This window comes from Gopherus flavomarginatus, chromosome 9, assembly GCF_025201925.1.
Source record: "Gopherus flavomarginatus isolate rGopFla2 chromosome 9, rGopFla2.mat.asm, whole genome shotgun sequence".
NCBI lineage: Eukaryota > Metazoa > Chordata > Testudines > Testudinidae > Gopherus > Gopherus flavomarginatus.
The window spans coordinates 7,472,806-7,488,610 of NC_066625.1; the positions used below are offsets into that span (position 1 = coordinate 7,472,806).

Genomic DNA, 15,805 nt, shown 5'->3' on the forward strand with positions numbered 1-15,805 from the left:
GCTTTGACAGCAGTGGCACACTTTCAAGAACTTTTAAATGTTTGTTCTCTTCCCCTGCACCCCTCTTCTTTTGGCTAGTGTCATTTTACAATCTTGAAACTTCACTGAGGGAGGGAAGGGGGAGTTTCTCTGCTGTTTTTTGCTTTTCCCTATTTCGACAAATGTTTAGTTCAGCCTCCTGTTCCCCAGTTCAAGGGAGCCCAAAGTACATGACTAGGCCTTGTCACGGAATACTTCAGGGAAGTAACATCAGTACAGCTCAGTTGATGGACACGGTAGAGCAAACAATAGCGTTATACACTAAGCCTTGGCTACATGCTCATTAAAAAAACTTCTGTACAATAGAATGATGCTTACACCTTACATGATGCTTAATCTTCAAAGCATTAGTCTTCCCAAAACCCTGGTAAGGCAGGTGGTATTCCTGTTTTACAGATGGGGAAAGTGAGGTAGAGCAGTTACTCCTCACTTCCAAAGGAGACTAGATTTGTGGGGGGGTTAAAATACTTGATAGTGTCATTTTATTTTTTCATGTGGTAATTATTTGAAAATTATGCCACCTAGTTAGGATTTATTACAGTTTCCTTATTTAATAATTGTGAATTCTCAGATCCTGGTGAAACACATGCTAGATGTCTAAAGGCAAAAAGGTACTAAACTTGTGGCATGCTAACCATTGCTACTTCTCCTGGCAACGGACTAGCTCCCTATCATTTTATTTCAGCCTGCCCATCTTATTCTTGTCTTCGTTCGTGGCGTCACATGCTTTACAATCAGCTTTTTTTCCCCCCCCCCTCAATCATGAATTCTAAATCCAAAATGAACCATCCATTTTATTCAGGAAAAATATTGTCCCTAAACACTTCATGGGGGGGGGTGTCTACCTCACTTGATTTAAGCTTTTAAATATGATGCAATATTAACGAAAGTCTCAGCCATGATGTCCTAAAGGAATTGTAAACAGGTGAGGTGGCATCTCCTGTAGTTATTCAGTTTTGTATCAGGTTATGGCTTCTCTTGATAAGAAGAGGCCTGCTCTCTTGGAAGTGGAGAAGATGGCGATTAACTGACTGTCACTCAGATCTAATGGGGAGTTCACTGATAATGGATGTCACCAATAATCAATAGCACCATCATTTGGACTATTTCTCTTGCTCTGCAACACAGAGAAGTACTGGGTCGTTCATCTGCCTCCTGACATGAGCACCATGTGACTCATCTAGGTCATCATGTTCCTGTAGTAACTGTGGTTAAATAAAGGGACAGAGGCAATGAATGGTTTGGGTTACTTGTAAACATGCTTAGGGTGAAACTGAAAGCGAAGTGAAGTCCATATGTTCATACTTGTTTCTTTGTCCCGACTGCAGAAAGGAGAAGAACTGGAAGAAGGCGTGACAAGTGAAGGTAAGCAGGGAAGCCTCTGGCTTTCAGAGCTGTCTCAGTCCAGTGCTTTTGAGTAGAATATCCATCTTGCTCTCTTCTGATACAATCACCCAGCAGAGATCCTCTTCCAATCCACCAAACTCATGGTAGCTGATGTTCCATAGTGCATCCATCTGGAGCATCTTCCCTGAAATGGGAAATGATGGAGAATTTCAAGAGGGAACTACAAAAAAACCACCTGTTTGTGCTGGTTACCAGAGTAGTTTTCTGTGCTTCACATCGTCTTCACTGTAGCTGTGTAATGTCTCTGTAGCAACATATGAGACACTGAACTCCCTAAGCACTTTGAAATGATTGTCCCCTGTTTATATCAGGATGGGATGTCTCCAGGTCTCTTTTTCTCTCGCCCACCCTGCCTCCTGGTGGAAGGAACTGAGTTTTCTCTTCCTTTTCACCACCTTCCCCTTTTATTTCAAATCTCCCCTCTGCTGATCTAACTGCCATGTGGCAGCTCCCTGGCAGATGGGCATAACATTGTATATTTATCCTTCTTGCCCCTAGCCCCTAGTGATCAGGCACCTTGAGCAGCTTTTATTAGTTACTTTTAGAGAAGTGGATAATCAAGAGCTGTGTAAACATCCCAAATGATCATCTTAAAACGAGCTGTTTAAAAGTGTTAAATCAAGAGCCCAGAAAGCTCCTATTTTTAGCCTCAGTAACAGAAAAAATAATTCTGCAAAAGCAGCTGCACTGGCTTTGAGGAGCAGGAGAAGGCAGGCAGACAGCAGGATATATCCAAACGAGAGCAATCTTTAAAAAAAAAAAATATAAATGCCCTAGTCATATCTGAGCAGCAAGACATGTTGGGGCATATTCTGTTGGCTCTGTGGGGGTAGATGCCATGCTTCCAGGGTATTAACTAGTTAATCCTGATGTAAACAGTGCATCTGATTTCTGAACTTCAGTGAGATGCCATAGTTAATGTATAGGTCAAGGGTTAATGAAGCATGCCCTGGCATGTCATAAAGCTGTAACGAGCTACGCACTATATAGTACTCAGCAAAAAACAAGCCCAAGAAAATGTCCTCCATCTTTTCAACTCTTTCCCCCTCACTGCAATTTTTCCACTTTCCCTGGACATGCCCCACTTGTACTGTGTTCCCAAATGTTGTTCCTGCCCAACATGCCCGTACGCGATGCTCCGAAACCAACCATGGCACGTGATTTGCCCATGTGCTTTGCTTAGCAATTGAGTGTGTGAGAGAGAGGAAAGCTCACTTAAGGGATTCTAAACTCCGTAAGAATGGTGTAAAAATATTGACAGGCAGGACTCAGATAACATCCACTGGCGTGTGGGAAATGATCATTCATAGACTCATAGACTTAAGGTCAGAAGGGACCGTTATGGTCATCTAGTCTGACCTTCTGCACAACACAGGCCACAGAATCTCACCCACCCACTCCTGTAACAAACCTCTAACCTATGTCTGAGTTACTGAAGTCCTCAAATAGTGGTTTAAAGACCTCAAGGTGCAGAAAATCCTCCAGCAAGTGACCCGTGCCCCTTTCCCCACCCACAAGAATAGCACTTGATGGTATTTCTTCCTATGTTTGGGATCGCACCCTTGACTGGCATTTGAGTTTTGATCCACTCTGCTGTTTAAACTGTATTACTGGGAGGCTTCTTTCTAAGGCTGTCTGTACCCTCATGAGGAAGCCATACTTGTGCATGTAGCTTGCTTGTGTCTACAAAAGGTTGGCCCAGGGGATTGACAGTGGGGACAGAGAATGGGTTCTCAGCATAGGGCTCATAACCCCATATTGACAGCGTTCCCCCTCCCATGTAGCAAGGTGGGAGGAGGTCATTCCAAAGTGGAAAAAATTGAGACCCATTGGTACGGAGCCTTTCACTTTTGTCAGTGGTTCAAACCTATCCCAGATTGGCCGTGGTTCAAACCTATCCCAGATTGGCCGTGACCATAGGTATCTGTTACCATCAGATTGTTGTACTGGGGGCCTTGTGTGAAATGAGTTTGGGTCTCTGTGCTAGTTCTGATAGTGGATTCTCTGGCATGGATACCTGTGCTCTGGGAACTGGATTAGCTGCTCACTTTGTTGGCAAGCTCAACAAAGGGATGAGAGGTTTTGATGGCCCATGGAGACAACTCTTATCCCTTGCGGGGTCAAGGATGGAACACACTGGGGCAGGGGGCAGCATGAGGAAGCTTTCAGTGATACTGCCTATGCTCTGCCTGTCCCGTGCATACCCAGAGAACAGTCAGTGCACTGCTAGATTCATGCAGAGGACGATCCCTAGTTCAACCTTAACTCTGATTCTTCTCAATATTTTTTGCGTTGCAGAGTTTGACAAATTTTTAGAAGAACGAGCCAAAGCTGCCGAGACGGTCCCAAATTTACCTTCTCCTCCGCTGGAGGCCCCCACTCCTCCTACGAATCCTTCAGGCAGGAAGAAGCAGGAGCGCTCAGAGGACGCCCTCTTCGCACTGTAAAGAGCACTCCTGGCAACCATCCCCGTGCTCTGCAGAAGAATGTCTCTATACAGTCACATTGTCCTCTCACGGTTCTTGGCTACCATGACCCTCTTGCCCTCCTGGTTTCATCAATTGCTTCTCTTGCTTATCTCTAAAACATCCTCCCTCCCACAGCTGACTTTTGTATTAAAGGCCAGCTCTGCTCCTGCCAGACCACAGTTCTCCAGCTTAACCTGCCCCCCTCCCATTCCCATCCAAGCTGCATAAGAACAGCTCTGAATGCCGAAAACCCCCTTAAAACGCATGAGTTTTTCTTTACCTTGTTGATACGAAAGTGTAGAGAGAGCAACCTTGCCTTTGACTTACATAGGGACCATCCCCTTCTGCAGGTAGGTGCTTCCAAGTAGGCGGGTCTGAGTGTTAATCCACATGTAATGGACTGAAACGGAATGGAAATGTATTTGAATTTTAGATACAAATGTCAAGTTATCAGCTTCTAATAGGTTTAGACAGCAAAGAACAACAGCTTTTCCCTTTCAACATGTGCTTCACAAGTTAAATTTCGCCCCCCTGCCCCCAAATCTAGTACCGCATGGTGGTTGCTTTTCTCCACTCTGTGGTGCTTCAAGTGTGTAGTGTCTCTGGGTTTTTTTTCTCTGCATTGATCTAAGCTTACTCTGATTTGAAAGCAATTTGTTAGCTTTGTCCAGCAGAGCCATGAATAGGAAAATGCTGGGATAAATGGCTATTGTAACACTATATATCATATGAAGTATTTCGCTCATTGAGGGAGCTTTTCCCCTATAGTATTTTGTCTAGAATGTGTGCCTTTTTGAAACCATTACATTTCTCCCTAGCTGGAGAATACTTCTCCAGTAATTAGCTCTGATGGTAAGCAGGCTCTGCCTTCATCTCCTCAGCTGTTTGAATAACATCCATGCAACTGGATGGGACTGAAAGCCGTAATGGGTGTGACTGGCCACACTGGAGCGGCATGTTTGCTGAATGTCCCTGGTATGCCCTGTAGCACTGGATGGGTAAAAACAGAAATGTTATTAGAAGTGGGTCATTAGAAAAAGGGGCCAGAGTTGTGATTTCTTGTAGGAGATTCCTAGACAAATGGATACTGGGGGAAAGATTTGAATTGGCACTTCGGCTGTGCATATTGGAGAGGCAGTTCTTTATTTTCCTGCTAGAAGGTTTGAGCTTAAACACTGGCTGGCTGCGGTCCTATTGTATGTAATGTGAGATAGACGTGGGATGCCCTTTGCCGTCTCTGCCTCCCTAGTGCTAAGAGGTGCCTGTCCCCCCAGTTCTGCCTGCCTGCATGCTTGGATTCTGTTCCCTTTGTTCATCAGAGGAATAAACTAACAATGCTGTCCTCCTTGGAGCTGCCCCAAAGGATTCTGCAGTGTATGTTTACCTTGTGGAGACCGGCATTTCCAGTGTAGTCCTGTGCTACTCTCCCCCACTCCTGCCCCCTCACATACCCTGCACAGATTCCTGGGTAGCAAGCCAGTGCAGCAAGATGGAACAATAGAGTCCATACACTTGAGAGCCGAGTTAACAGAGGTGCAGTATCAGCTAAGCACACTTGCACCTTGAATGCTGTTTCTCCCAACTCACAAGTCATTGTTCCTGAGGGCAAGAGAATTTTTAGGCGGCAAACTGCGTTTTGATTCGGCACGTCATGACTTCCCTGCGTACTGCGCTGTGTGCATGCACCACTCTCACCTGCTTTAGACCACACTTCAAACCATTCTTACAGTACAGTGTTTGATTTAGCTAATGCTTCTCTCCCCCGTGCCAGCTCCCTGAATGTTTATGTGAAATTGGTTTTATTCTGGTCAGTCTCTGTTAGCCTGCATGTGTAGGGTACTTTAGGCTTTGGCTAGGCCGTGATATATGCATGAAGCGTTGTCAGTCCCCCAATGGCCCACTGCAGTGTATTCATCTAGAGACGCAGCAGTGAAGCAGCATTGTCCATGTTGACTCTTACTCTGAAAAACAAATGTAGCTTGCCACTAGGGGCAAACCTCGGGACAGAACCATCAGTTATAGAGGGAAGGGGGAAGCGCCATCTCAGCCTGCGTTTGTTGGCACAGAACAGCTTGGGTGCTGTTACGATCTCTGAAACAGGCCAGCTGGGGACAGGGCTGTTCAACAGGGAGTCTTGGAAGAGGAGCAAAGCAGGAATTTGCAAGAGAATCGTTAGGGGGAGCGGGCGAGGAGAGAGACAGAGCAGGGGTTGTCAGTGATGGCAGCTGAAGGAATGTGACTTGTAGGTCTTGCTGGATAGAAGACCAGGCAACGTGTGATTGGTGAATGGGCTGCCGAGAAGGATTATACCAACTTGCTCAAAGATTTTGGGAGAGTGTGTGGTATGATCTCTAGTCATCCAAGCAGGCATGGTTTCGTGCCCTTCATTCTCCAGCTGCTGCCTCCCTCCCTTGCCCCAGGCAGCCCTTTTCCACTCCCCCTTTTTCTCTCTGCCCCTCTCTTTCCATTGCTTCACCCACCCTTGGTTCATTCCTCTTCATTTAGGGGCTGAGATTGTCCTTCCAAACCCCTGCACTGGTCTAATGTTCCTTCCCTGCTCTGGATGTGCCTGTTCTCAGCCAGCCCTGTGCTGTGCAGAATGTAGGCCTGCCTGCGAGTGGATTCAGAACTGGTGTCAGGACATGGAGATGGCCTGATCTAAGCAGGGGGAATGAAACCATCCTTTGCCTCTTCTCTGCCACCCCACCCCCAACTTAAAATTCCAGCTGTGAGGGCTAGATGTGCTGTGCTCGGCTAGAAATCTGGTTGAGTTACCTGAGGAGGGGAGAGCCAGTGGGATGGGATCACTGTGAGGCTTGGAGATAAAATGTAGTGGTATTGGCATCACGTGATATTGCTATTGGAGATCTACTGTGGAGTCCTCTTCCTCCAGAGAAAGACCGGTAATCTGCCTGCAGTTGTCCCTCACCTGCAGGGAAAGAAGGTGTTAAAACCCCTCCCCTCTCTACCATGCATAAACTAGAGTTGCTTCCTTGGAAAGAGACTGGTCCCTGGGGCAAGATCTTGTAGAGCTGCTAATTGGCTGACTGCAGCCTCTGATAGGGGAAAAATAAAATGGAACAAAACAGATATGGCTGAGTGGAAATGTGCTGCGTATTGCTGAGAGTCAAAGGGCCTCTGAGCTGTGCTGCTAACCTTACTAACCTCAGTCTCTGTGGGTTCCCCTTTGCCATCTGGTATTATCAGGGAAACAGACATAACGTTGGTTTCAGAGGGCAGCAAGTGTTGCAAGCTAACATCAGTTAGTTAATGGAGTGGGCTAGACATTAGCTAGGAAAATATCCCACCTTGGGAGACATGGGCGCACATGTTAGAGGAGGAGATTGTGGATAGTGAGTTGCGTTAACTTGTCCTCGTGCTCAGTCTTGCTTCTGGTCGGACTTTTGATAGATAAATTATTTAAGAACCACCAGTTCGCTCGTGCGCATTCACCCCTCCTCGCACCACCTAAAGAGCCCTGCTATCCAGGCAGGTCAGATCTGGATCCTAAAACGCTGGGGCCTGACTTGGCGAGCTGAGCACTCATGAGGGCTGTAGAAGTCAACAGGAGCTGCGAGTGCCCAGAACGTCTGAAAGTCGAGCCCATGGTCTCTGTTGTAAATGTCAGAGGTACTGCTGGAGCTTTCCAGTATCCTGCATCAGGATCTCTCCTCTGCTCCATTCTGTTCATTGTGACTTGCAAGAATGGGAGCAGTTGAATCCCTTTGAGGAAAGGAATGGCTTGTTCCATTTGTCCTTGGAAAATGGTTACCCCAATTACTCTTCCACCCCTTTATTGTAAATGCTTCCTCTACAGGCATGAGGAGAGAACTGACAGGGCTCTGGTATTCATGGGTGAAGGGGAAGGCCCTGTCTCAAAGAGCAGCATGACTCAGCAGAAAGCCTTTCTCATAGTGTTTAGAAATCATAGCTACATGCTCAGTGACACTAAATTATCATTTGGCTCCATTGTAAGTTCTAGTGATACTTTATTCTAGGTTCTAGTATTTATTTTGTCAAGATATGCTTTCCAATGTCTTTTTTAACATCTGTTAACTCCTTGTGTGCTGAGATGTAAAAAATGAATTGTTTCTATTTAAATATCTCTCTTGGGGTTTATTTTAAATGTTGCGTGTAGATTTCAGGTGCATCTTTGGGGAGTATAATAGATACAATGTGCTGTACGTACTTTTAGAATGTTTAACGCGTATGCGAGGTTCAAGGGAGAAAAAGTTCATAAAAACTTAGCACGGTCCCTCTTAAAGGGCAGAGAATGTATGTTAAGTGGTTCGAGTTGAACCATCATGTAGCCTCCAATGTCCCTTTCTCCTGCCAACTTTAATAACCCTGTCCCCCAAATTACTTTGACCAAATCAGCTCGGGTGCCAGCATTTCAGGTTTTTTTACACTTCCAGGCGGAGGGAGTTTTTAAGCTGCTTCTACCTTAAATGGAGGACTTTACGCAGCCTGACACAGTGATGAGACTTGGTTTCCTCCAGTGGTGTAGCAGTGGATCTAGACGGGGGGCTTCCAGAGGCACAGAGGGCGTTAACTGCCCAAGTCCTGTTGGATTTTAGTGGGAGCTGTGCACCTCCTCGACTCCTGTGGAAGCCCCAGCCAATGTAACCTGTATCTGCTGCTTCCCATTCGCTACTCTTCTGTTTCCACCAGTGAGGATGGTACGTATGGTGATGCTCCCATGTACCATTTTCTTTTCTTTTTTTTTGGCCTTGTAAATTCTAGGGCCTCCTGTGTTGTAGGGATGTGCTGTGGGGCAGGGTTACGCTGGTTGGCTTCATCCCTGGGCTGAGCTGATCGAGCTTGGTCTGTATTTGTTTACCTCCTCAGTACCAATCCCAAGGCTTGCAGAGGCTGCTCTGGGGGGAAAAAACAAAACTCAGGACAGTTTTTTCATGGAAATAATGAAGCAGCAATCGGTGGGTAAATCGCATTCTTCTTGCTGGTAATCCTTTGACTGCCATAGGCATCCTGTTGGCATCTTCCCACTGCCTTTGTCTGACTGGCCCAGTAAAAGAATGCTGGCAGAAAGCCCCTTTCAAACTGATCCCTGTAGGACCAGTTTGCCCCTGTGCTCACTGTTCACAACTTTCCACACACAGCGGGTTGTCCAGATCACATGACTATAACATGGGACTTTAAAACCTCGCCACTCCCATCCCTGCCTCACACAAGCAGCAGCAGCAATTGCACTATCCATCTGAGCTAAGTGCAAGGCTCTATTTGACTGCGAGCTGGCTTTACCCACCCATTGCTCCCTCCTGCTGTCTCCACCTAGTCAATGGCAAGCATATGCCAAACGCATCCCCCACCCCGCTCTGTGTTTTTATAAGTGTGAGCTCTCCTTCATTCTGTAATGTTGTTATGAGCTACCATTAACACTACAAATGTAACCTGTGTAATAGCATCTCTCTGTATATTAAAGCTGTAGGCTTTCCAGATAAAAGTGGATAATATTTATTTACTGAAGATATTGAGTATTTTTTTGTTTGGGGGAGGGGGTAGGGAAAGGGGACTTAACTGTTAAAAAATATTGACTATGTAAAAACAGAAGAAATACACACTAAATCAATGTGTTGCCGTCTTTATGTAGAAAGCCAGTGTGTCTAGGTAAGGATGATCCAAGTATCTTAATCTACCATCCTTACAGAAATCATCTCTCGTTTGCCTCTTGCATGTGCAATACTCACTCCAATAAAAGCACTACTAGTGTGAACTGTCTAGTGATGGCTGTGAATCTGTCTCTTAGATACACCTGGTGTCCTGCTTTCCTTTCCTCCTGCTCTTCCTAACCAGACCACTGATAACGTTTATTTTTGTCCATAGCTGCCTTGAGTTGCTCATCAGCCCACCAAGACTCAACATATTTCCAGTGTTCCTTTCACATGATGCTCATTGTACAAAGCCGTCTTTCAGGTATCTTGAGTTGGTTTAAATGCACCAAGTCTCAGACTTGACCCGCTTTTAAAATTGCCCGCTGGTGGGAGATGTTCTCTGCATTTGTGTTGAGGTGGCTCTAGTTCCTGTGTGATGGTGTTGGATTGACAACCTGGAAACCAAAGAGCTGTCCATAGAACTGGTATAATATGGGCGACAGCAATGCAGACTTCTCTTCACTACTCAGACCAGATCTCTAGGGAGCATGAGTAGAATGAAAGTTGAAATCCGCACATCCTTGGCATCTGAAATGGACTGCAAATTGGTGCCAGTTCTGTTGTTGACACCTGTCCACCTAGTACCAAACAACACATTCATTTCATAGGGACCAGTGAATGGTCCTCAGATGATCACGCACTGACAATTTGATTTGGTGACCTATTAGCAAGAGGGCATTATTAATCCCCTGTCCGTCTGGTTCCTTTTGTGTGCTGTGGATTCTAGGTAGACCCCTTCTTATGAGTCTTCTACCTTGCACCACAGAACTCACAATGTAAATGCTACCAGACCCCTATTCTGGGCACCTCCCCTGCTGGATGTGCAGGATCAGTTAACTGCTGAAAATGCTGTCTCCCTAGAGCTGTGTCCAGTTGTACCATTCTACGGTGGCTGACAGCATACTCGGTACAGTAGTAAATGGAAGAGTAATTACTTTGCTAGTGTAGCACTAGAAATGCCATGAAATACGTTTTCCAAATGCAAACAGGCAGGGATAGAAATTGTGCTGTCTAGTTCCCAAGAGGAAAGTAAAAGCAATAGTGAGTAGTTTAAAAACAAAAATTAAACAAGTGTTTTTTAAAGTATGGAGTTTGCTAATTTGAACTGTTCTGAGAATTAAGCATTTCCCCTCATAACAGCTACAGGTTTGTCTTTCAAAGCAGCTGAATTAAAGTGAAACAGGCTAACTTTGAGATATTGCAAATAAAGCTGTAGTGAAGGTAAGGGATCTGATCCTCTCCCACCCCCCCCCCCCACACACACACACATTCCCCACTGGTTAGATTAAGGGTAGGTGAGTGGTGCTAATAATTGATGCCTTTTGACAGTTAGCTTATCCCTACTAAAGAACTGAAATTTCAATGGTTTTTTCAGACTCATCCATTCTACTGCTAAAAAGGTGTTTAGAACTGATGGGCCACACACGGCCCATCCACTGCTGCTCCCATCGCCTTTCCAAACAGTTGCAGTGGTTTGTTTACTGTTAGTCAGATCATGTGCCAGACTGTGTTTGTGTCAAAAGCTCTGGCAGGAGGTATAGTGCCCAGTTCTATTCAGGACAAAGGTGCATAGCTACTGTTGGCCTGACAGAGCAGAAATGGCATGAACGTTGTACATTCCCCAAACAACAAATGCTGGACTTGCAGTAGCACATTTTAGAATGCAAAACAAACATCAGTAGGAAGCTTTGCCTGGGTGGAGAATACAGCCCCGTAGGAAGTACAGTGGTGTAACAGGCCTTTGTTCTGAAGACCTGGCTTCAAGTCCCTTTGCATATTACAGATGGTGATGAGTAGTGCCATCCCAAGTTCAGGGCTAAGTCAAGCATGCTTGAGTCACTGCTCAGGAGAGGCCAACAGTGGGATGCATGATGGGGGGAAAGTTCAGAGTACCCATGGCACCTGAATCTGTTTACTGTATATATTTTAATTGTGTAAATTCCCCTATAAAAGAAAAGGCACCAACACTGTTCTAGCAAAGGATACTGTAGATCAGGACTGAGGTGCATTAGCAAAGCCCTCTATGGAGTTCAGGCCTGCAGTATAGGGGCACTGCATACTGAGGAGCTCTAAGTGGACCATGAAGTGGAATAGCTGGGTGTGCTGCAGGCCAGATTTAGTGGTGGAGCTGCTGGACCCTGGCCCTGGGGGTGCTGAAGGTTGGGATGGGAGGTGCATGGGAAAGGTGGTTTGTATGGAACGCCAGGCTGGAAAGCAGAAGTGCAGGGGATGAACGGAGGTGCATCAATAGCTGCATAGGCAAAGCTTGCATGGCTACCTGAGTTTCTATTCTCCATAGTGTCTCAGGACAGGGTGTGGGATGGTAACAGGCACCCATAGAAGAAAAAGACCCAAAAATCGGGACTGTCCCTATAAAATCAGGACATCTGGTCACCCAACACTCAGCCCCGGAGTATCCTAGTGCCTTTTGGTTGTTTGCTCTCACATCCTGCTTGGGGTGGTTAGTCCTTCTGGCACCCTGCCAAAGCGAGCACCAGCCCGACCAGCTGGGCTCTGGGCTGGGTGACTCTGAACCACGTGCACCAGCTGCTCCCTCCCCCGGGGCAGCCACATGATGTAATCGCAGCCGGGCCTGAGCTGTGACGTAAAATCACTCCACTCTGGCCGGGCTCGCCCATTGGCTGCTTCCCACTGGTTCTACAGGCGGGGTTTCCCTGCTTCTCAACCACACTTAAGCGGGGGAGTCCCGCCCCTGATTGTAGCCCATTGGTGGCCTGAAACGCGTCCCCGCCTATGGAGACTCGTCCTGTTTTAACCCCTTCTTCTCCACTCTAGTTGGCATTGTTCTGCACGGGACCCTGAGGAAGCTTGTGTGGGTCTAAATAATCCTGCAATAGGCTGCAGCCGCCTTAGAAGGGGCTGAGCCCTGCAAAATTCTGCTTCTGCAGAGCAGGGAGCTTTCTGAGGGCCAGGCAGAATAAATACCTGTCATCGTAATTCCACATGGTGGAGAGCCACTGTAGATTGTGTGTGTGGACCGGGAAATGTTCGTGACCATCTTTTAAGGCTGCTAACTCCTGATCTTACCCCTGTGCTGTGTAAGTCCGAGATCAGCCTGAGAAGCTCTTCCTACCCCCTGCGATACACTTCAGGAACAGTAAGAGAGTCTCTGAAAGAGAACATAAGAACAGCCGCACTAGGTCAGCCCAATGGGCCATCTGGCCCTGTATCCAACAGTGGCCAATGCCAGAGCTTCAGGGGGAGTGTACAGAACAGAGCATTTGGAGTAATTCATCCCTGTCTTCGCCTCCTGGCAGGCAGGTTTAGGGTCACTCCAAGCATGGGGTTGCATTGCTGACCATCTTGGCTAGTACCCATTGATGGATCTTTGTCATAAACTCATCTAGGTTTGGCCTTCCCAATATCCCATGGCAATGAGTTCCACAGGTTGTGAAGTGTGTGAAAAAAGTACTTACTTTTGTTTGTATTAAATCTGATGCCTATTAAGTTCCTTAGGTGACACTTGGTTTTTGTATTGTGGGAAAGGATACATAACATTTTTCCCACACACACCATTCATGATTTTACAGACCTCCATCATATCCCCCACCCTTCACTGTCTCTCATCTAAGCTGAGCAGCCCTCATCTTCTTAGCCTCTCCCCCTATGGAGGCTGTTCTATACCCTTGATCGTCAGAGAAGGGGAAAGCTATTACATGATCCTTGCAACTGTGCCTTTCACCCAAGAGGCTGAAGCAGAGGAATGGGTGTGCTCTAGACTTTAGAGCAGAGCGGTGAATTGGAACTCCTGGGTTCTGGTCTCATCTCTGCCACTGACCTTTGGTAAATCCAACCTCTCTGTGCATCAGTTTCAAGCCTCTGCTGAAAGGTTCTGTAGGAAGAAAGGGGATTCTGCTGTGTGTAGGCCCCCACTTTCAGTGAGATACATCCACATTCTATGGCAGGAGTACATCACGTGTTGCTTGTGTTTAAAACATGGGACAAACTGAAGGATGCTGTCTGGATTGGAGACAGGCAGGCACCTGCAGGTTTCTTTCTCTGTGCATTAATATCATTCGTTTATGGCTAGTTTTAGACTGTGTTGGAGAGCAAGGAGCACCAGCCTGGCTGCTCATTACCAACAGGGAGCGAGGGGGCATGCAGGGATGCCAGCTAGTCAAGCCTTTCAGAAGCAGGTGGCTGTTCTTTGATACTTTCCACTGAATGACTGATGGTTTTTTTCATACCTGAGAACAATGGTCCTGCCCGAAAGATACTTCTAAAGTCCTTTGCCATGGTTTTGGGTGAAAGCATCTGTTATGCACACTAAGGTCAGCCGGATTACGTGAGTAGCAAACAAGTAAGCTGCAGAATAGTAAAGGGTATCTGATTTCATTCCAGGCATTGAAATAGGCAGAGACTCGTGACACAGGCATATGGAAAAACCTTTCCAGTTCTGTCACCTCTAGACCATCCTTCAAGGCATGGTGTGAGACTGCATGCATAAAGCGTGAGTGCTTAGCGCCGTGCACGGATACAAAATTTGTATCCCTATCCAATCCGCGATCCTCAAACATGGTCTGCGGCTATCTGCAGATTTGCAGGGCTCTAGATATAAAATCTGGATCTGGATCGATCCGAAAACATAGCCCGTGGGTGGCTGCAGATATAAAGTGGACAGCGGTAGACTGTCAGGGCTCTACTAATGTCACTGACTTGATATGAGCTTATTAGATGATTATACAATGGTAACCGCACCTCAGAAACACAGCCCTGGCTCTGTTCAGGAGAGTTCTACTTTCCAGGTTCACCACCACCTCTTGCTTCAGAGTAAGTCTCCTTCCAAGGGGGTCTTGCTCATAGGTGTATGTGAGCATTGATGTCTGCAGAGTCTCTCAGACAAGCTTTGCAGAGACTAATTGTGCTGTCTTCCTGGGCTGTTGCCGCCATTAATTCAGACTCCCCTTGGTGATAACACAAGGGATTTCTTTGAGATTTGGGGCCAGCTAGGTGGCACTGTCCCTAATCCTCCGCTTCCAGGCATTTGGAGTCCTGCAGCTCCTCTTTATCCTCCTTGTTAAACCTGCTAACTGTCTATGAGGGCGGGGGAGTCATACCAGCAAATCATGCTGCAGAGCTGTGCACAAACCTAGGGTTAGGTTGCTGCCCTGCAATCGATCTCTCTTAGGAGAGGGCTGCACGTGACCAAAATCAATAGTCCCTAAAAGGCAGGCAGGGCTGGGGAAGGCTTTCCTTTCCTCTGGGTCTCTTTCCTCACAGCCGTTCTATCTAAACCAGATATAAACCTCCCAGAGAGTGAGGCGAAAAAGGACAAGGGGTGGCTCCAGACTGCACAGAGGGATCGTTTATTCTCCCCAAAAGCCAGGCCTCCTGAATGCTTCCTCCCCGCCTGGCGGTGTTCTCCGTGCCTCTGGCAAACGGAAGGGGTAGCACTGCCAGCGGCTGTTTTTCTAGTACAAGGCTGCTGCAGGGTAGGCGAGACAGGCTGTGGCTGCATTCTGCTAAGCCCCGGGGCTTTCTGCTGTGAATAACGGCGGGTGGGGGACAGACTACAGCGGGATAGGGAAGCTACCTGCAGAAGCAGAGGAGCTGCCTGGAATTTTATATTCCCAACGCAGCCTCTGCTCGCTATGATGGAGGGGAGAAAAACTCCGCCTGCATTTCTCTCCCTTTCGGAGACTCTGCGCTGCAGTCACACAGATTAGACAAGAATTGGCCACGCGGCGCGGATTTTTACTTGCAACGCAGCAATACTGCAATGTATATCGAGGCGGGGTGGGAGAGTAACTGTACCCCCGCTCAATGGAAGAAATGCAGCACCACCCCCACCCCATGAAATCCCAACCGTGCTGGGTCCTGCGCCCCGCTCCCACTGCAACTCCCCCGGACGAGCCAAGCGGGGGACCCAGCGTACGCTGCTCGCTGCACCTGGACGCGGAGGCTCGAGAAGGGCTGCAGCTCGCCCTGCTGCGGGACACGCCCGGTCTCCAGTGCACACGGCGGGGCCCTACGCGAAAGCCCTGCACGCCAGCAACCAGCCCGTTGCATCCAAAATCCAAACCCAATCCCGCCGCTGCAATGGGCCGCTTCCTCCTGGGGCACCTCCGCGCCTGCTCACCTCAGACAACTGATCCCGGCGCTGCAGGCTCCGGCTCTGGTCCGCAACCCGGTTCAGCCCAGGGGGAGGGGGAAGGGTGCGCCTGCCCTAAAAGGCGGTGCCTGTCAATCAGGCGGGGA

The 15,805-nt window shown here is 47.5% G+C and overlaps 1 protein-coding gene and 1 long non-coding RNA gene across 8 annotated transcripts in view; one reads left to right on the top strand and one right to left on the bottom strand.

Moving 5' to 3' along the window:
* The window catches only part of TOM1L2 (target of myb1 like 2 membrane trafficking protein), a 62,400-nt gene extending 58,199 nt beyond the window's left edge, over positions 1 to 4,201 (top strand). For all 4 annotated transcript variants that reach the window (XM_050967871.1, XM_050967872.1, XM_050967874.1 and 1 more), the window contains 2 exons: positions 1,368 to 1,404; positions 3,745 to 4,201. In XM_050967871.1, the coding sequence (XP_050823828.1) occupies positions 1,368 to 1,404; positions 3,745 to 3,893 (186 nt within the window). In that variant the 3' untranslated portion in view covers positions 3,894 to 4,201. The remainder of the gene's footprint in view (positions 1 to 1,367; positions 1,405 to 3,744) is intronic.
* On the bottom strand, positions 790 to 15,732 carry LOC127058239 (uncharacterized). 4 transcript variants are annotated; one of them, XR_007776323.1, is made up of 4 exons: positions 15,671 to 15,732; positions 4,195 to 4,314; positions 3,802 to 3,922; positions 790 to 1,570 (listed from the first exon to the last, which is right to left on the bottom strand). It is a non-coding gene; the product is annotated as an uncharacterized LOC127058239 (long non-coding RNA). The 4 variants fall into 4 exon arrangements; XR_007776322.1 differs by having other exon boundaries at positions 15,630 to 15,689; XR_007776321.1 differs by lacking the exon at positions 15,671 to 15,732 and adding an exon at positions 14,306 to 15,486.
* Positions 15,733 to 15,805: the final 73 nt, after the last annotated feature.